Source organism: Brachycentrus maculatus, unplaced genomic scaffold (assembly GCF_059751285.1).
Source record: "Brachycentrus maculatus isolate JH-2025_06_01 unplaced genomic scaffold, ASM5975128v1 h1tg000170l, whole genome shotgun sequence".
Lineage (NCBI taxonomy): Eukaryota > Metazoa > Arthropoda > Insecta > Trichoptera > Brachycentridae > Brachycentrus > Brachycentrus maculatus.
This window is the reverse complement of record NW_028280923.1, coordinates 162090-179381: the sequence shown is the minus strand read 5'-3', so window position 1 is coordinate 179381 and position 17292 is coordinate 162090. Positions and strand designations below refer to the sequence as shown.

Sequence of the window (17292 nt, the reverse complement as noted above, 5' to 3'; positions counted from 1 at the left end):
AGTTTCCAGCATTAATTGATTATTTTCAAATATCGCAGTATATTGTGCAACCTTAATTTATTATTGTTTAAAATTCATATACACCATTGCGAAAAAGCTTCGAAGGTATAATGTTTAAACTAAATTTGCTCCAAATTGATTTATAAAACTTTGTAACTGATTTATTACATTCAAACCAAACCCAGATAAAGTTTATGTAAGCGATTTTATATTATGCCTTTATATAAAGTATACAACTCGCTTCGGTTTTCGTTGTTAATTTATTTCCTCGACGAAATGTAACCGAACGATATTGTGAGCGTAATAAAATCATCGATCATGCTGAGAAATGCGAAAAAAAGTCAGTGAGTTGAATTTAGGTGTGGTAATATAGCGATATTTGAAGCCGAATGAATATATTTTGAAATTTAACAGTGAAATGGATTATAAAACTATAAATAAAACAAACAGACTAATTATATTCTGATACTGGGTGGATATAATTTCACAATACATATTTTGAGTGTGTACATATCTGGGTTTTGTCCACATAGGAGTTATATCACTCACTCCTTTCAACAACGTCATATATCCAAAAACTTGATTTTTCAGGAGATTGTTTTTAAAGTTTAAGAATATAATGAAATGTATTAAAAATATATATCAAGCCACTTATTGAACTTTTTACTGTGCAACAGATCTTTTTAGGTAAAACCTGAGGGTTTTTCTTCAATTTGAAAAATATTTAGTTTTATTTGAAAAAATAATTAAACAATACCTTTTCTTCAGAATGCAAGAACAACACTTTCTGTCCTGTAGCGGGTAAATATTAATTTAAAAATATGCCATATTTGCTGGGATATAGTACATATTCTGGGCATTCCGAAAACATGCAAAACTGAAAATTGACGATTTTTGATATATGACGTTGTTGAAAGGAGTGAGCGATATATGCTTTATAATACTGGAATACGCCTAAAAACATGTTATTTTTATGTAGCTTATAATTTGACCAGTTATTTTTATTCACAACATTTTCGAGTTTCATGAGAGCTTAGATTTTTTTTTCAATTCAACATGGATGTATGTTATAAACTCATATTTATTGAGTCAAGAGATCATATATGAAGAAAAATTTGAGTAGTGTGGTTGTCAATCATGGGTAGAGTAGTGAATGCTACACATGTGTAAAGTGACCACTTAACCAGTCTATTACAGGTTATAAACACCCTGTAAATACCCAGATTTCCATATTATTCTTTATCTCATCAAAGATGAAGAAGAATATGGAAGTCGTTTTGGTGAGGACCTCTACATTTACAAAATTAGTATAGCACAGTAAGAAATTTGCAAGTATGCAACAATATTATTTAACAATATGGAAGTCTTGGCATTAGTCATAGGCTGGTTTCAGTGATCACTTTATACACGTGTTACATTCACCAATTCTACCCATTATTGACAACCACACTAAAATTATTGGAAGTTCTATATATATGAACCAATTTTGAAACATTGTTCTTGAATCACTACAACTTCACTAGAGACATCTATTGGTGAGATGAAAATAAGCTTATTGAGCAGAAACTCTTTTATTAGTTCCGAATCTTGGATTATAATCACACAACTGAGAAATGCCAGAAAATATCGATTTCAGTTTTCTTTATTCATGTTAAAATGTCTAAATGTACTTTATATACTGTAATTTTTATTTACAACATTTTGAGTGTGTCCAAATACTTGTTCACAAAATCTGGATTATCTCCAATTACAGGAGTTATTTTCATATTATTTTTTGACATCTCATCAAAGATGAAGAAGAATATGGAAGTCTGGGCATTTACGGGGCTTACGACCGTCATAGGCTGGTTTAAGTGATCACTTTACACACGTGTAACATTCACCAATTCTACCCATTATTGACAACCACACTACTCAAATTCTTGGAAGTTCTATATATATGAACCAATTTAGAAACCTTGTTCATGAATCACTAGAAATTCACTAGAGACATCTATTGGTGAGATGAAAATAAGCTTTTTATTGAGCAGAAACTCTTTTATTAGTGTGTGAGGTACGAATCCTGGATTATAATCACACACATGAGAAATGTCAGAAAATGTCAATTTCAGTTATTCTTTATTCATGTTAAAATGTCTAAATGTACTTGCTTAATTTTTATTTATATACTCGTATGTAGATGACAAGGAAAACATATTTTGTAAGAAAGAAGCGTATTTTTACGTAATATCCCATACGAGCAGCTATTTAAAAATGAAATAGAAAGTAATAAAGTAACAAATTCATGACCGCTGCGTTGTCAGGGCGAAGACAATTTGAAATTCTAATAAAGAAAATCGATTCCAGAAGCAATTTAGTCTCCGTACGTTTAAATCACTTTATGTGGTCCGATGTCCAATTGGATCTGCATACCCAGCGCGGTAGTAGTCTCTGAGGTCTCTCCCCCCCACCCTCTCTTCATCTGCTCTCATTTCTACGCGGGAGAATGCAGCCGTGGGCCAGCGGAGGAGGTATTCTCTCGATTCTATATCAAGATCGGTATAAAAACATATCTGGACAGACGAGTTTTTGAACTAACTCTCGGGTTTGAGAAATTTACGATCATTCGAACACTGGTATTGGAATATCTACGAGATTAATTTGTAATTTAAACAAATGTTTCGGTAGAAGCTTTTGATAACTGATATTCGATCGAATAAATGCGTTCGCTCAGAAGAATGTGGAAAAAAATAAACGTATGAAAGAATTACAAATTTTAATAAAAAAATTAAACAATTTTATGACCACATAATGAGTTATATTTCATTACATACGACTAGTTTCGAAAAGTAACTAACTACTAAAAAGTAAAAACATTAGTTTTCACCTGTAGATGAAAACGTCTATTAGTTTTCGAAACTAGTCGTGTGTAATGAATTAAAACACATTAAGTGGATATACAAGTGTTAAATTATAGGAAATAATCAATATATCATTCCACAAAGTTGATGCCGAATCAATTAATAATAAAAATCAAGATATAAGTAAAAAGGAGTATTAAATATTATAACAACTACATGATTTTTTCCACATATATTTTATATGACCAGTGATCGGGTTTCATCGTTACCAATATCATCAGACTGGTGGTGACGACGACCAAGATGATGAATAAAGTGATCACAATAATAAATAAAATTTAAAAAATATTACTATTAATAAATAAAGTTTAAGTATTTTGTTTTTTTAACTAACTAACCATCACACCACTTCCCCGCAGGAGTAGGCTGAGAGAATAGAACGCCACAACAATCTGTCTTTGCTCACAGTCTTCGTCCCTTACACATTCATACATCTCCTCACACATACACGCCGATTATTCCGACTAATGACCTGACTACTTTCAAGTATTTGAAACACTCGATCATGCCAAGTATTCCTCGGTCTTCCAATGTTTTTTTTTTAAATATTTATTTATTTAATTAAAAAGTATATGCGTATAACTGTTTATGATTATGTGAATAATTCATAATCAGTATCATTTACTAGCAATAAAAAAAAAACAGGTACAAAGATGAATCGTTATGACTATTTTTTTATAACAACAACTACGTTGTATATTGAAGAAAAAAACCTTATATGCATTGAACGGTTGTAAGAAGATACGCCGATATAACTGCAATATAGTTATTAATATTCAGACTCCAAAATGATAATATATGGTCGGAGGTACGCCCCAGGCTTTCTGATAATGTGTTTGCATCCTTAGAAGGAGATGATATTCATAATGTAAGATAGAGGCTTCGATATGTACGAATATATGAAGAAAAATGTTATAAAAAAATAGTGTTAAAATTTAAAAAAAAATATGGCAATGGAAATGAAAATGGCAAAAAATGCGAGTGAGAATATTTTATATTAGTTCGAGAAATAAAAATACCTTGTGTTCTGATCCACTCATATTTTTATTAACCAACTAGTTTCGGCAACAACCTGTCGCCCTCTTCAGGGTTTCATTTATTACTAAAGTATTATTTAGTAATAAATGAAACCCTGAAGAGGGCAACAGGTTGTTGCCGAAACTAGTTGGTTAATAAAAATGTGAGTGGATCAGAACACAAAGTATTTTTATTTCTCGAAATAATAAATCAATATGATCCACAAAGTTAATGCTTTCAATATTCAAAACAGAATTTTTTAAGCTAAAATGTTATTAATTTTAAAAAAGCCTTGTTTATTGATTTAGAAAAAAACTTGTGTTAAAAACAAGACGATTTAAATATAAAAAGAAAACATTTTTGAGTTTATTAATGAAAAGACATTCGTTTTAATTTTTAATTTATATTTTACTTAGTAACTACTACCATTTCTTAAGACCTTAAAGACACGTGTTTCGATGCGTGATGCATCGAAACGCATACCATAATATATCTTAACAGTGGAATTATTAGTACATATTTGAGATAGATTGGGCATGATAATCGAATGATAAAGAAAGAACTATTGGAATAGAAACAGAAATACGGAGAAAAAACTTGGTATGATCAAGTACACAAATATTTAAAAGTGGTCAGGTCAGGAGTCGGAATAATTGGCGGGTATGTATGAGTGTGGAAGAGGCGAATTATCGATTGTTTGCAACGACAGATTGGTGTGGCGTTCTATTCTCTCTGCCTAAACAATCTTCCCCTCTTCCACATTTATGCGTCTCATCATACATACCCGCCGATTATTCCGACTCCTGACCTGACCACTTTAAAGTATTTGATATACTTGATCATGCTAAGTTTTATATGGTCAATTTATATATTTTTTATTCCTTGCTCCAAAGATATTTAATTTGTTGCCCGTAACCATTAAGAATTCCAGTAGTGATCATGTCTTTAAGAACAGTGTCCGTCGATGGTTGCTTCTCGTTGGAAGGGGCCTTAATACTTGGTAAAACCTTTATACATTAAATTGTTATTGTATCTATTGTATGTAATGTATATAATGTAATAATAAAAATAAAAAAATAATAATAAAAAATTGTATAAACATGTAAGTATTTCGGCTCAACACACGTCATGCCTAAGAAACCGTAATACATATAGTAAAAAATGTATGTATCTATGAAATAAATAAATACTTTGATTTTACATTTTTATATGGATACATGTTTAATAAATTTCTTAAAATCTATTGTGACATGTATTTCAATGAATTCTGCATCATTTTTAAACACCGAATTGATTAAGTAAATCAATATAATCTATTTATAAATGCATAAAATATACTTCTTAATGTATTTTAATATAAATAAATGAACAATAATAATATTGAATCCTAACTGTCTATCAAACCTCCTCCCTTAGTTTTTTCTCCTTTTTCCTTTCCCCTTCTTATTAAAATCTTTTTTAAATTCATGTATTTTTAAATATCAATTTGTAATTTATGTTTTTTTTTATGTTCAAGTACTATCTACCCTCTGATTGCAAACAGCTATATATGGTATCAGACGTTTTGATCAATATCACTAGTGTGTTTTTGGTTGGTTGGAAGATATAGCTTTTTAGCAATAAGTCCGCCAAAGCACTAATTTATTTTCTGTAGGTACATGAAGTTTAAATATTATTTTTTGACATCTCATCAAAGATGAAGAAGAATATGGAAGTCTGGGCATTTACGGGGCTGACGACATATTCATATTTTTCATATTCTTCTTCATCTTTGATGAGATGTCAAAAAATAATATGAAAATAACTCCTGTAATTGGAGATAATCCAGATTTTGTGAACAAGTATTTGGACACACTCAAAATGTTGTAAGTTTAAATAAATAAATAATTTTAAAAAAAGCGAGATTTTCTCACAAACTTGACTAGTCTTAAAACGTTAGAGGATCATTGAAGCGTATCGAAATCTGATATAAATTGTATGACGGCAACATTATCTTCACCTAGAAACGTAGATGATGTAGGTATGAAGTAGACTGTGTTACATTAGAATGATAACTGTTCACGATTTTCGTGAACACTCAGTTACTCACGCATACTTTCTTTCTTTCTAAAAATAACCCGTAAATACTGTAACGTTCATAAATACGTAACAAGTTAAAAAAAAACAGAAATATCTTCTAAATTTAGATGCAAAATTTATATACCGTACCGTTTGTATTCAAATTTTGTCGATTATTGAAACATTTATGGCGGCGATTCGATATAATCGATAATTGGACGAGAATTGGGGATGCAATTTCAAGGAATCGTCACGTTTATTAGGCATATTTCGTTACATGACAGAGAAGAAAGATATAACGTAGAAAGAAGGAGAAACATAGCTATATATTCCGACGTCACGGGAGTGGAGTAAAAGAGAGCGACGTTTACACAACGATAAAATGCGATAGTGTCAAGCATTGTGTGTATATGTATATGCTACAGGATATCTTCATTCCTCTCTTCTCTTCGTCTTAACATAGATGAAGAAGAGTATGTAAGTCTATGTATTTACCTATCATAGGTCACTTTAACTTGCTTATGACAAGTCGAAAGCGTTTTAAATACCCAGACTTTCGTAGGTTGGTAAAGGATCAGTTTTAGAGTGAGTTTTAAAAATAAAACTAAATTAATGGTCTAAAACAAATATTTAAATTTTAATAATCAATATGTCACTCTAGAAAGTTAATGCCAAATCAATAAATAGTATGTGTACATCAAAAGATATTTTTTTTTAATGCCATGAATTTTTGTCTTCGATTGAAAAATGGTTTTATTGTTATCTTGGAGGGTTTCAATTTGTTACTGTGGATATTTGTATCAAAGGTACAAGTACGGTATGTATGCGGTATGCATGTGAGGTTCGGGATGGTGCATCGCTTCAGAGCGCGGTGCAGGGCTCAGGAATGTTTTAATAAGACCAGTCGCGAGGGTAAAAAACGAAGCACCGAGATACAAATCTTGTACCGGCAGCTGTAATTATGCTTCAGGACTGTACCCAATCGAGAGGAGGAAAGCCAAAGGAGAGAGAGAGGTAGAAATCTGTGGGCGGCAGCGAATGCACAGCCTCCGAGAGAACCGCAGACTTAAAATAGCTATAGCGTAAACGGCAAATATCAAGAACGATCGAGCAAAACTTTGCAATTATGTATTATACCCGTATTAAACACCTGTAAACCAAATTACGACACTAGCGTATTATTTCCAAACAAATTTAATTAAACCGAGTAATATGATGGCTATAACATACAAAGCGCTTTAAGAAAAGTAAAACTCGGTTAATGTTGAAGTTCGACTACGTAGTGTAATGGTCAGCACGCTCGGCTACCGTACTAGAGGTCCCGAGTTCGATTCCCAGGAGGGGTAAAATAAAAATAAGTTTTTTTTACTCTAATATGTATTCAATACTACCCTGGACTGGTACCTGAAGCGGAGGGCTGATCACCTTTTCTTCATGCGTTGATAATGATCAAGGTAACACTGCGTTATATGATGCGGTACCCTATACACCATCAGGTGCAGGTGAGGGTTTGATGAAGAATTTAGAAATTAACAAAATATCAATTATCATAAAAATTAAGTGAAATGAATGCTTTTGAAGATATGTTTAGAAAATAATGTCTGCGAGATATCGACCGTCTCTATCGGTGCTTTGAAATTCTTCCTCTTTTTCCCATTTATGAGAATATTTTATCCTCTGGCGTTACTTAAAATCACGCGTTTATTTTGACAACATTTAAAAACTTCAAGATGCGATTCGACGTGAGATTCAACTGATTAACCATCAAACATTGGAAAGAGCGTGGTAGAACTAGTTGAATCTCAAGTTAAATTTCATTTTCTCTAATGGTCGAGGTTTGTCAAGATAAACGCGTGATTTTGAGTAATCTCAGAGGAAGAAATATTAGCAATGAGACAAAGAGATGAGTGAGGAAGAACTTCAAAGAAAGAGTGGAAAAGAGCATCGATGAAGGTGGTCAACATCTTGCAGATATTATTTTCCATACATAACTCCAAGATTCGTTTTACTATAATAATTTGTCACCTCAACATTAGAAAAAATCAAAGATGATGATTCGACATGAGATCCAAGTGACCAGAAAACTTTTTAAAGAATGTGTGAGAACTTCAAAAGTAGAGTGGAAAACGTCTTACACACATAATTTTCTAAGCAGTATGGTATACATTTAAGTACATTTTTATGCAAATAAATAGTTTTTCACTTCAACATTGATTGAGATTTATTTATTTCAAAAGCAACCCGTTCTTTGTGATCACCTTGTATTTAACAACAGAAGTTATGCACTCTGTAATTATTTTCTATTTGATAACATGTGTACAACTAATAGTTGCATTACGTAGGTGGCACATTATTCGAAGACGTTTAAAAAACTATTGGATGCAACGAACTTTTAACCCACGCGTTTTTGAGCAGTTTAAAAACAATAAAAGTGTTTTTAAAGACGGTCGTAAACATCCATAAAATAAATGTTTATGATCTCTTTTAAACTGATATTAGAATATAAAAATTCATACATGCTAATAATGTGCGATAAGAAATAAAGTAGTCAAAAAAAGTATTTACCTGTGATCTCTCAGATGGTCTTGTCGTCTGAAGGCCTTCCCGCAAATGTCGCAGGAGTAAGGTCGTTCATCTGTGTGCGTCCGCTCGTGGATTAGGAGGTTATAGGATTTGGTGAACTGCCTGTTGCAGAATTTGCAGATGAATTGTTTCTTGGGTCTAGAGGCTCTTCCAGGAGCTCGAAGTAGCCTTCTGTCCAGATGGGCATGCAGTTGGTGAGGAGGTATCATAGATCCTGGGTTGGGAAAGCTGAATTGGGCTCCCGGAGATGGTCCAGGGCCTGAAAGATACGCAGTAGGAGGAGGATACATTGATCCAGCTTCTCCTGGTAATAGCATAACAGCAGCTGCTTCTCTCAGCGCCAATTCCTTTCTCTTATCTGCCATCATAGCCATGAGTTCGAAACTGGAGTTTCTCTTTTGCCCTGGGTTTCTTTCACCCCCTTCCTTCGTTTGTCCTTCTCTTTCTAGGATTCTTTCCCTTTCGAGAATGTCTGCCGACATCAGTGCCGGATGTATTTCTCCAGGGTACAGAACAGGATGGAGTGTCCTCGTCGGAACAACCGGAACAAAAGCTGAGGATTCTCTATGGTTGGCCGACAGGAGCCCGCCTCCCAGACCAGCAGCTGCAGCCAAGTGCTGTCTGTACGTGGAGGAATCATAACCTCCTGAGGACGCTCTTGGCTCTGCTGATGATGACGCTCCGCTGAGGAATTGCTCCTGCCGTGAGCGGCCCACTGGAGGTGGAACACGCTCTTCGGCGATGGCTCCTCCGCCGTCAGACATGGTTGATCAGCACAAAACCTGTGAAAGATGAAAATATATTAGAAAATCAATTGATTGAAACAATAACTTAGTTTTTAAATCCAGTTGTTTAAGACGGAATGGCAAATTGTAGGATTAAGATTGCAAGATATGAAAAATCTGTTCTCAGATCTTTTACGTTTTGTCAGATATTTATGGAGAATTATACTTTACACGAACAAGTCAAATTTCAAAAAAACGTATAGATATTTCTTATGACTACCTAACAAATTAACTATCACGCCATTTCCCAACTGAAGTAGGTAGAGAGAAAAGACCGCCACATCCTTCTGTCTTAGCAAACATTATTTGCCTATTCCACACTCACGCACCTCCTCATACAAACTCGCCGATTATTTCGACACCTTACCTGATCACTTTCAAGTATTTGAAATACTTGATGATGCCATGTTTTCCTTGGTCTTCCTCTACTCCTATTTTCAACGAAATTCACCTCATAAATTCGTTTTTTTTTCTTTATGTGCCATGTTAGGTCCATCACATGAAAGTAAATATTATATGTCTAAACAGTACCTCAAGTAATATGATTCCCATCATATCTCATATATTCCAGAGTAGGTACCTATTTTTTTTAATTTTTCTTCTTTTTGGTTTTGTGGTCTGTTTTTAAGAGGGATTAGCCTCCTGCAATGTCAATTCCCGGCTGTCAATACATCTCTTTGGGGTTGTCTACCTTAGGGTTAGCTGTGCAATGCAATGGGGGGGTATGGATAGTTCCATTCACCTCACATGCGCATACCATTGTCTTTTTCGTCGCCTTCCCCACCTAACGACATACTCGTATTCGATCTCGCATATATCGCTCACTCCTTTCAACAACGTCATATATAAAAAATAGTCCATTTTCAGCTGTGCATGTTTCCGGAATGCCCAGAAAATGTACTATATCCCAGCAAAAGCGGCATATTTTTAACTTAATATTTACCCGCTACAGGGCAGAAAGCGTGTTTTTGCATTTTGAAGAAAGGGTATTGTTTAATTTTTTTAAAAATATTTTTCAAATGGAGAAAAAACATTCAGGTTTTACCTAAAAAGATCTGTTGCACAGTAAAAAGTTCAATAAGTGGCTTGATATTTATTTTTAACACATTTTATTATATTTTTAAACTTTAAAAACGAAGTTTTTGCATTTTGAAGAAAATATAATTGTTTTCCATATTTCTTTGCATGTGGACATGTGGAGCGAATGGATAGCGAGAGAATGACTAAGAAAATATATGTGGCGAATGTGAGAGGGAAAACAGAACGTGGACGACCGAAAAAGACTTGGCACGATCAGATCAATCAGAACCTAAAATCTGGCGGTGTCAAAAGTCTGCGTAATCGGAGGGCATGTATGACTAGATGTATGGATGTGAAGGAGGCGAGGAGTGTATGTCAGGACAGAAGAGTGTGGCGTTCCATCCTCTCTGCCTAACCCTGCGGGGAAACGTTGTGATGGCAGTAGTAGTATAATTGTTTTTTTCTCCTGAAAAATCAAGTTTTTTGATATATGACGTTGTTGAAAGGAGTGAGCGATATCTCTTATCCATGTGTTCCTATTCTATCTACTAAATAATAACAGTCCGGAGTGAATTTGTTTATTATTATTATTTATTATTGTTTTCAAATTTGCATCAATTATAATCCCATCTAGCACTGGTCAGTTTTTTTTTGTCAGTCGTAATTTACTCAGAAAAATATTAATCAATCTCTCTCGCACGTATGTTGGAATGATTTTTCGACCAGGCACAAAAGAGTCAAGCGTTTAATCATTAAGAATCCATTAGGGTCAGAATTCGGCGATGAGAACTGGAAAACTAAACACAACCTGAGAATTCACAAGCCGAGAACACAAGTTGAGAATTCACAAGCGGTCTCGTAGATGAGCATTTTATTACGCGCTAACGCGTCTCTACAAAATGCTAATAAAAAGTCAGCCGCATTCTTTACACGGGTCTTTAAAAATTGGACATAAATTTTGTTGATACTTTGAAACGATCACCTTCATTTTTATTATCAACATTTGAGTCGTTAATTTTTAAAGTGACCTAAGTCCATTTCTAAATTATATCCGTAACGCATATAATAAAACAAAAACAATATTTTTTGACATCTCATCAAAGATGAAGAATATGGAAGTCTGGGCATTTAAGGGGCTAACGTCAAATAATATGAAAATAACTCCTGTAATTGGAGATTATCCAGATTTTATGAACAAGTATTTGAACACACTCAAAATGTTGTAAAACAAAAACAGTTTATCCACTTTTAAATTATTTGTCCCGTGACCGGGTTTCGTTGTTACCGACATCATCAAAGTAGTATAATAGTAATAAAAATAATAATTTTGGATAATTTATATGGCACCGTTTTCGTAAAATACACTTTCGTTATGGAAAAAAACAATATATGTAGTTGTTGTTTTATTATAAAAATTGTAGTAATCCCACCAAGAAATGTTAGTAAAAATTCAAATCTATTCAATAGTAAGATGTAAAATTGAAGTTGGTTGTCTTCGCCTCTTCCACGCTCATAAATATTCTCATACACACACGCCGATTATTCCGACTCCTGGAGTGACCGCTTTCAAGTATTTGAAATAATTGATCATGCCAATATTTCCTGGGTCTATCTCTGCTTCTTTTACCAACCAATTCGTCTCATAAATTTGTTAATAATAATAATAAATAAAATCCATATCCGCACCCGAATGGTGCATAGGGCACTGTGTCATATAAACGCAGTGTTATATTGATCGTTTTTCACATGAAGGAAAGGTGATCAGCCCTCCGCTTCAGGTACCAGTCCATGGTAATATTTAATAAATATTACAGTGAAAAAAATCACTTATATTTATTTTACCCTCCTTGGGAATCGAACCCGAGACCTCCAGAACGGTAGCCGAGCGTGCTGACCATTACACTACGGAGGCGAACAAACAAAATTTGTTGAACAATCCTTTATTCACTCATTCGATTCACATGCCCAAACCATCTCAATACACCTTTCTTAATGTTATGAAAATGCCTTGCATTATTTCCTTACATCATCATTAAAACATCTTACATACAACGTCTCGCCTAATATTCGTCTAAGGTATGGAATTTCGACTACATTCAGTGTACGTTTATCCTTCGTTTTGCAACTACATGCTTCACTTCCATTTATTAAATGTAGAACCAGGATTGCGTTATTTAAACAGGAGTTATATATAGTTTTTAACTATTATTTTTCAACATCTCATCAAAGATAACCTTCGTTTATAAACTTAAGAAGTGTTACAATTTATTATCCTGTACATACGTTAAAAAGTTTTATTGAAACTCTTCAATATCTCATTTATTAACTTTGTGGTAAGACATGTTACAATGATTAAAGAAAACACTCGTTTTTTACCACTTGAGTTTTATTATAGACTACATGTTTCAGAAGTTAAACTTCCATCATTCATAGTTATTATACAGACCTGAATGATGGAAGTTTAACTTCTGAAGCATGTAGTCTATAATAAAACTCAAGTGGTTAAAAACAAGTGTTTTCTTTCATCATTGCTTCAAAATCTCAATTTAAATATAAGCGGAATTAGGTGACTCTTAAAATTAACGGGTTATTTTATTAATGTGTGATTTGAAGGCCCGATGTCGTAAATAAACCACTTTCAAACAACAATGATCTCAAATAAAAAAAAAAACTATGATACAACTGGTGGAAATAAAAATTGCAATCGAATATATTTGGTTGTATCCACCTTCAGCGGACCATAAAAATACTTAATCTCCTGTGCCTACCATCATGGTCGGTCGTGTCGTAAAAATATACCTTGCCTACTCGATGAAAAAATCTCTAACGATAATTTGAAAAAATCTAAACACAGTAATTACAAAACCTGTTAACCACATTGATATTTACGATTTTTAAGCTATAAATCATGCATATATATATGTATTGATATGTGTGTATGTTTTGTGTAAGAGTGTGGGTAACAAGTTAATAAATAAAAATTCTGGTTATTATTTGACATCTCATCAAAGATGAGGAAGAATATGGAAGACCGTCATAGGCTGGTTTACGTGATCACTTTACACACGTGTAACATTCACCAATTCTACCCATTATTGACAACCACACTACTCAAATTCTCGGAAGTTCCATATATATATAAACCGATTTAGAAACCTTGTTCTTGAATCACTAGAACTTCACTAGAACTTTACTAGAGACATCTATTGGTGAGATGTAAAGCCCAGACTTCCACATTCTGCTTCATCTTTGATGAGATGTCAAAAAATAATATGAAAATAACTCCTGTAATTAGAGATAATCTAGATTTTGTGAACAAGTATTTGGACACACTCAATATGTTGTAAATAAACATTCTGGCATTCGTTATTCCTTCGGAAATTATATACAAAATTCGTAAAACATGAATATAAAAACGATATTGCTAAACTGGCATTACACAATGGAGTCTTGGTACTAACTTTAATGTTTAAGTGAAGTATAGAGTTGGCAAAAGAAGGATGAAGTTAAACTGGATGCAATCGGTGCCTAAAACTATGTAAAATAGATATTCGAATGGTAATATAAGAAAATAATGCAAGGTGAGATAAGTATTATCGATAAAAAGAAAGATGCGTTGAGATGGTTTGGGCATGTGAAACGAATGAGTGAATAAATAACAGTAAAATAAATTCACGAGGCAAATGTTATTGGTAATAGAAACAGAAGAAGGCGAGGGAAATCTTGGCATGAAAAAGTATTTCAAATGCTTGAAAGAGGTTAGGTCATAAGTCGGCAATCTACTATTTCTGCTTACCCCTGCGGAGAAGCAGCGTGGTGGTTAGATAGTTAAAAAAATTATTCGATATCAAACCATCTCAACACACCTTCCTTAATTTGATCGATAATGCTAATCTCAGCCTAGCATTCTTTCCTTATATCACCATTAGAAAATCTATCATATATCGTTTTGTCGCACTGAGAGATTGCATTTCGACTGCATTCAGTCTACTTTCATCCTTCTATAGCCAAAATCATACTTCATGAAAATCAGGACTTAGTTAAGCTTAGACAGCCAGTTAAGTTTTCGTTGATTTTTTTTTGTTTAACTTTTTTGCTTTAATTTTAGTGTACCATTCACTCTAATTTATCACATAAATAAAAATAATATCGTGATAAAAATCTCTTTTAAAAAAAAAAAATTATTTGATGTATATGTAGATAATATAAGTAAAGAAAGATAAGTTTTTTTTAAAGGAATAACCCGCAAAGCCTCTATTTAAAAGGTTTGTCTGCAGGTAGGATAGTGAGGATAGGGAAGGTAATGTGAAAAATACATCGCAAACACCCGAAAATAAGTAAGTATATCTTAAATTCATTTTTCAATTAATTTTGTCGAATCGAACCCGCGATGCCAGTCTCGCAGTCGAGCGTCTACCCAACTACGCCACAGCGCCCGTCATGGGTGCATTTAATACCCAGGATACAATTATTTATATTTTTTATATAAAAAAAACAATTATTTTTTAGAGGTAGGTACTGGAGATGCCGTAGATGGAATTTTAAGATAACCGAGAGTATAATAAGGTAGGATAATGTTCGTTTGTTGGGAGAAAGGGGGAAATAAATAACGATTAGGGTGACATAACCCAGACACGCCTCTCGTTGTACTGTCCGTAAGCAACTTACATATTTATAATTTGACAAAGGCTTACATTCGGGATACAGTGAGCGTTTGAACAGTGATAACCCCCCGCCGTGAAACGAGCTTCGTATGTAAATAGAGGAGTGTATTACACGTGATTTATATATATATATATATATATATATATATATATATATATATATATATATATATATATATATATATATATATATATATATATATATATATATATATATATATGTATATATATATATATATATATATATAATATATATATATATATATATATATATATATATATATATATATATATATATATATATATATATACATATATATACATATATATATATATATATATATAAATGTATATATATATATATATATATATATATATATATATATATATATATATATATATATATATATATATATATATATATATTTATATATATATATATATAATATATATATATATATATATATATATATATATATATATATATATATATATATATATATATATATATATATATATATATATATAAATATATATATAAATGAGAAGATTTATGGATTTAATGATCACTTCAACCAGACCGCGACAACTCAGGAGCCCTGTAAATACTCTTTCTTAGTCTTTAATACATTCTTATTGTTCTTCATCAATGTAGAGATGCCAAAAATGTAAAATAATCGTAAGTGGAGAAAACCAGATATGTGAGCGAGGATTTGGACGCTCAACAAAAGTTGTGATAAAATATAACACAGTATATAAATGAGTTTATAAAATATTAAAATATTTTATTTATATAAATGCGGCTAAACGATATAAGTATAATAGATTTCAATGATATTCAATGGTTAAATGGCGATAGAAAAAAAATATGCTAGGCTGAGATAAGCATTATTGGTAAAATAAATAAAAAAGTGTCTCAAGATGGTGTGGGCATGTGAATCGAATGAGTGAAGAAACTGCTAAGAAGCAAATTCTAAATATAGTTTGAAAAAGAAGTGGAGGAAGACTTGGCATGCTCACGTATTTAAAATGCAAAAATTGGTATGCTTTTGACGAATAGTATTGTTTGCATGCTGGTGTAGTGATTGTCCTGACGAAGACTTACATCTCGATGAGTGGTTATATATATACAAAATTTTTGTAAATGTAGATGTAGGTACCTATACAAATCCATCAATTGTAAATTGAATATATTCGGTTTTACATCGGTGATTAGTTATTTTTTTAATTGTATAATACTTTTGATATTAATTAGTGAACCTGTCGACTATTGCGGTAAGGTTTTTTTTTATAATCGGAAGACGTTTAAACGTCCGATAAAACAAGAAAAACAAGAATTATCAGTTCTATTACGCTGTCTTGACTAAACGCAGCTTAATCGTCAGTTTGCTTGTCAAAGATAAGGCTGCTACCAGCTCGTGTACTTGCACCCACACAGCTACACTAAATGTGTATTTATACAGCCTCATTTACATACACACCGACTCCACATTGCCTCGGATGCCATGAGGTAGTTACAAGAATTTATGGAAGTGTAGCATGGAGTTGGGAAATGAAGGATGAAAGTAGACTTTTGTTAGATGGGTATTGTATTTATTATTTATTTAAGATAAAATAAAACTGCCATTTTTTAAAGAAACAGAGTTGCAAAAGTGTATAATGCATAAGGGTTTGAAAATGTATGATGAGATGCCTGAATGTATGAATAATGAAAAGAGTCTGAAAGAATTTTAATTGGGCGTGTGAATCGAATGAGTGAAGAAAGATCAGTTAAACATATTTATGAGGCGAATATAGTTCGAAATAAGAGTAGAGAAAGACCGAGGAAATACGGCACGATCGAGTTTTAATACTTGAAAATGATCAGGTTAGGAGTCAAAATATTCAGCGGGTATGTATGAGGAGATACATAAATGTAGAAGAGGTAAAGATAATTTGCGAAGACGGACTGGTGTGGGGGTTCTATTCTCTGTGTGGAAGTGGCGTGATGTTTAGTTAGTACCTAAGAAGAATGAAATTCAAGGAAAAAAATATCTTAAGAATTCAGTATGTATTCAGATCAGTTCAATAGGATTTCACGTTATTGTTGTTATATGTGTAATTGTTATCTATAAAATAACAAGCGAACTCTAAAAAATACCATTTTTTAAACATAAATCATGTTTCCTGATTATTGTTTTGAATATACCTTTAAAATTTAGGCTTAGCTTCACATACGGTGTTTGAAAATGATGCGGATTGCATCGAATGCATTGTGTCATAATC

The 17292-nt window shown here is 32.6% G+C and overlaps 1 protein-coding gene across 1 annotated transcript in view; it reads right to left on the bottom strand.

The window, feature by feature from the left end:
• LOC148308313 (uncharacterized) overlaps nucleotides 1-17292 on the bottom strand; it is a 102856-nt gene that overhangs the window by 70090 nt on the left and 15474 nt on the right. Inside the window, exon 2 of the mRNA XM_088261961.1 lies at nucleotides 8541-9340. Within this exon, the coding sequence (XP_088118087.1) occupies nucleotides 8541-9322 (782 nt within the window). The 5' untranslated portion in view covers nucleotides 9323-9340. The remainder of the gene's footprint in view (nucleotides 1-8540; nucleotides 9341-17292) is intronic.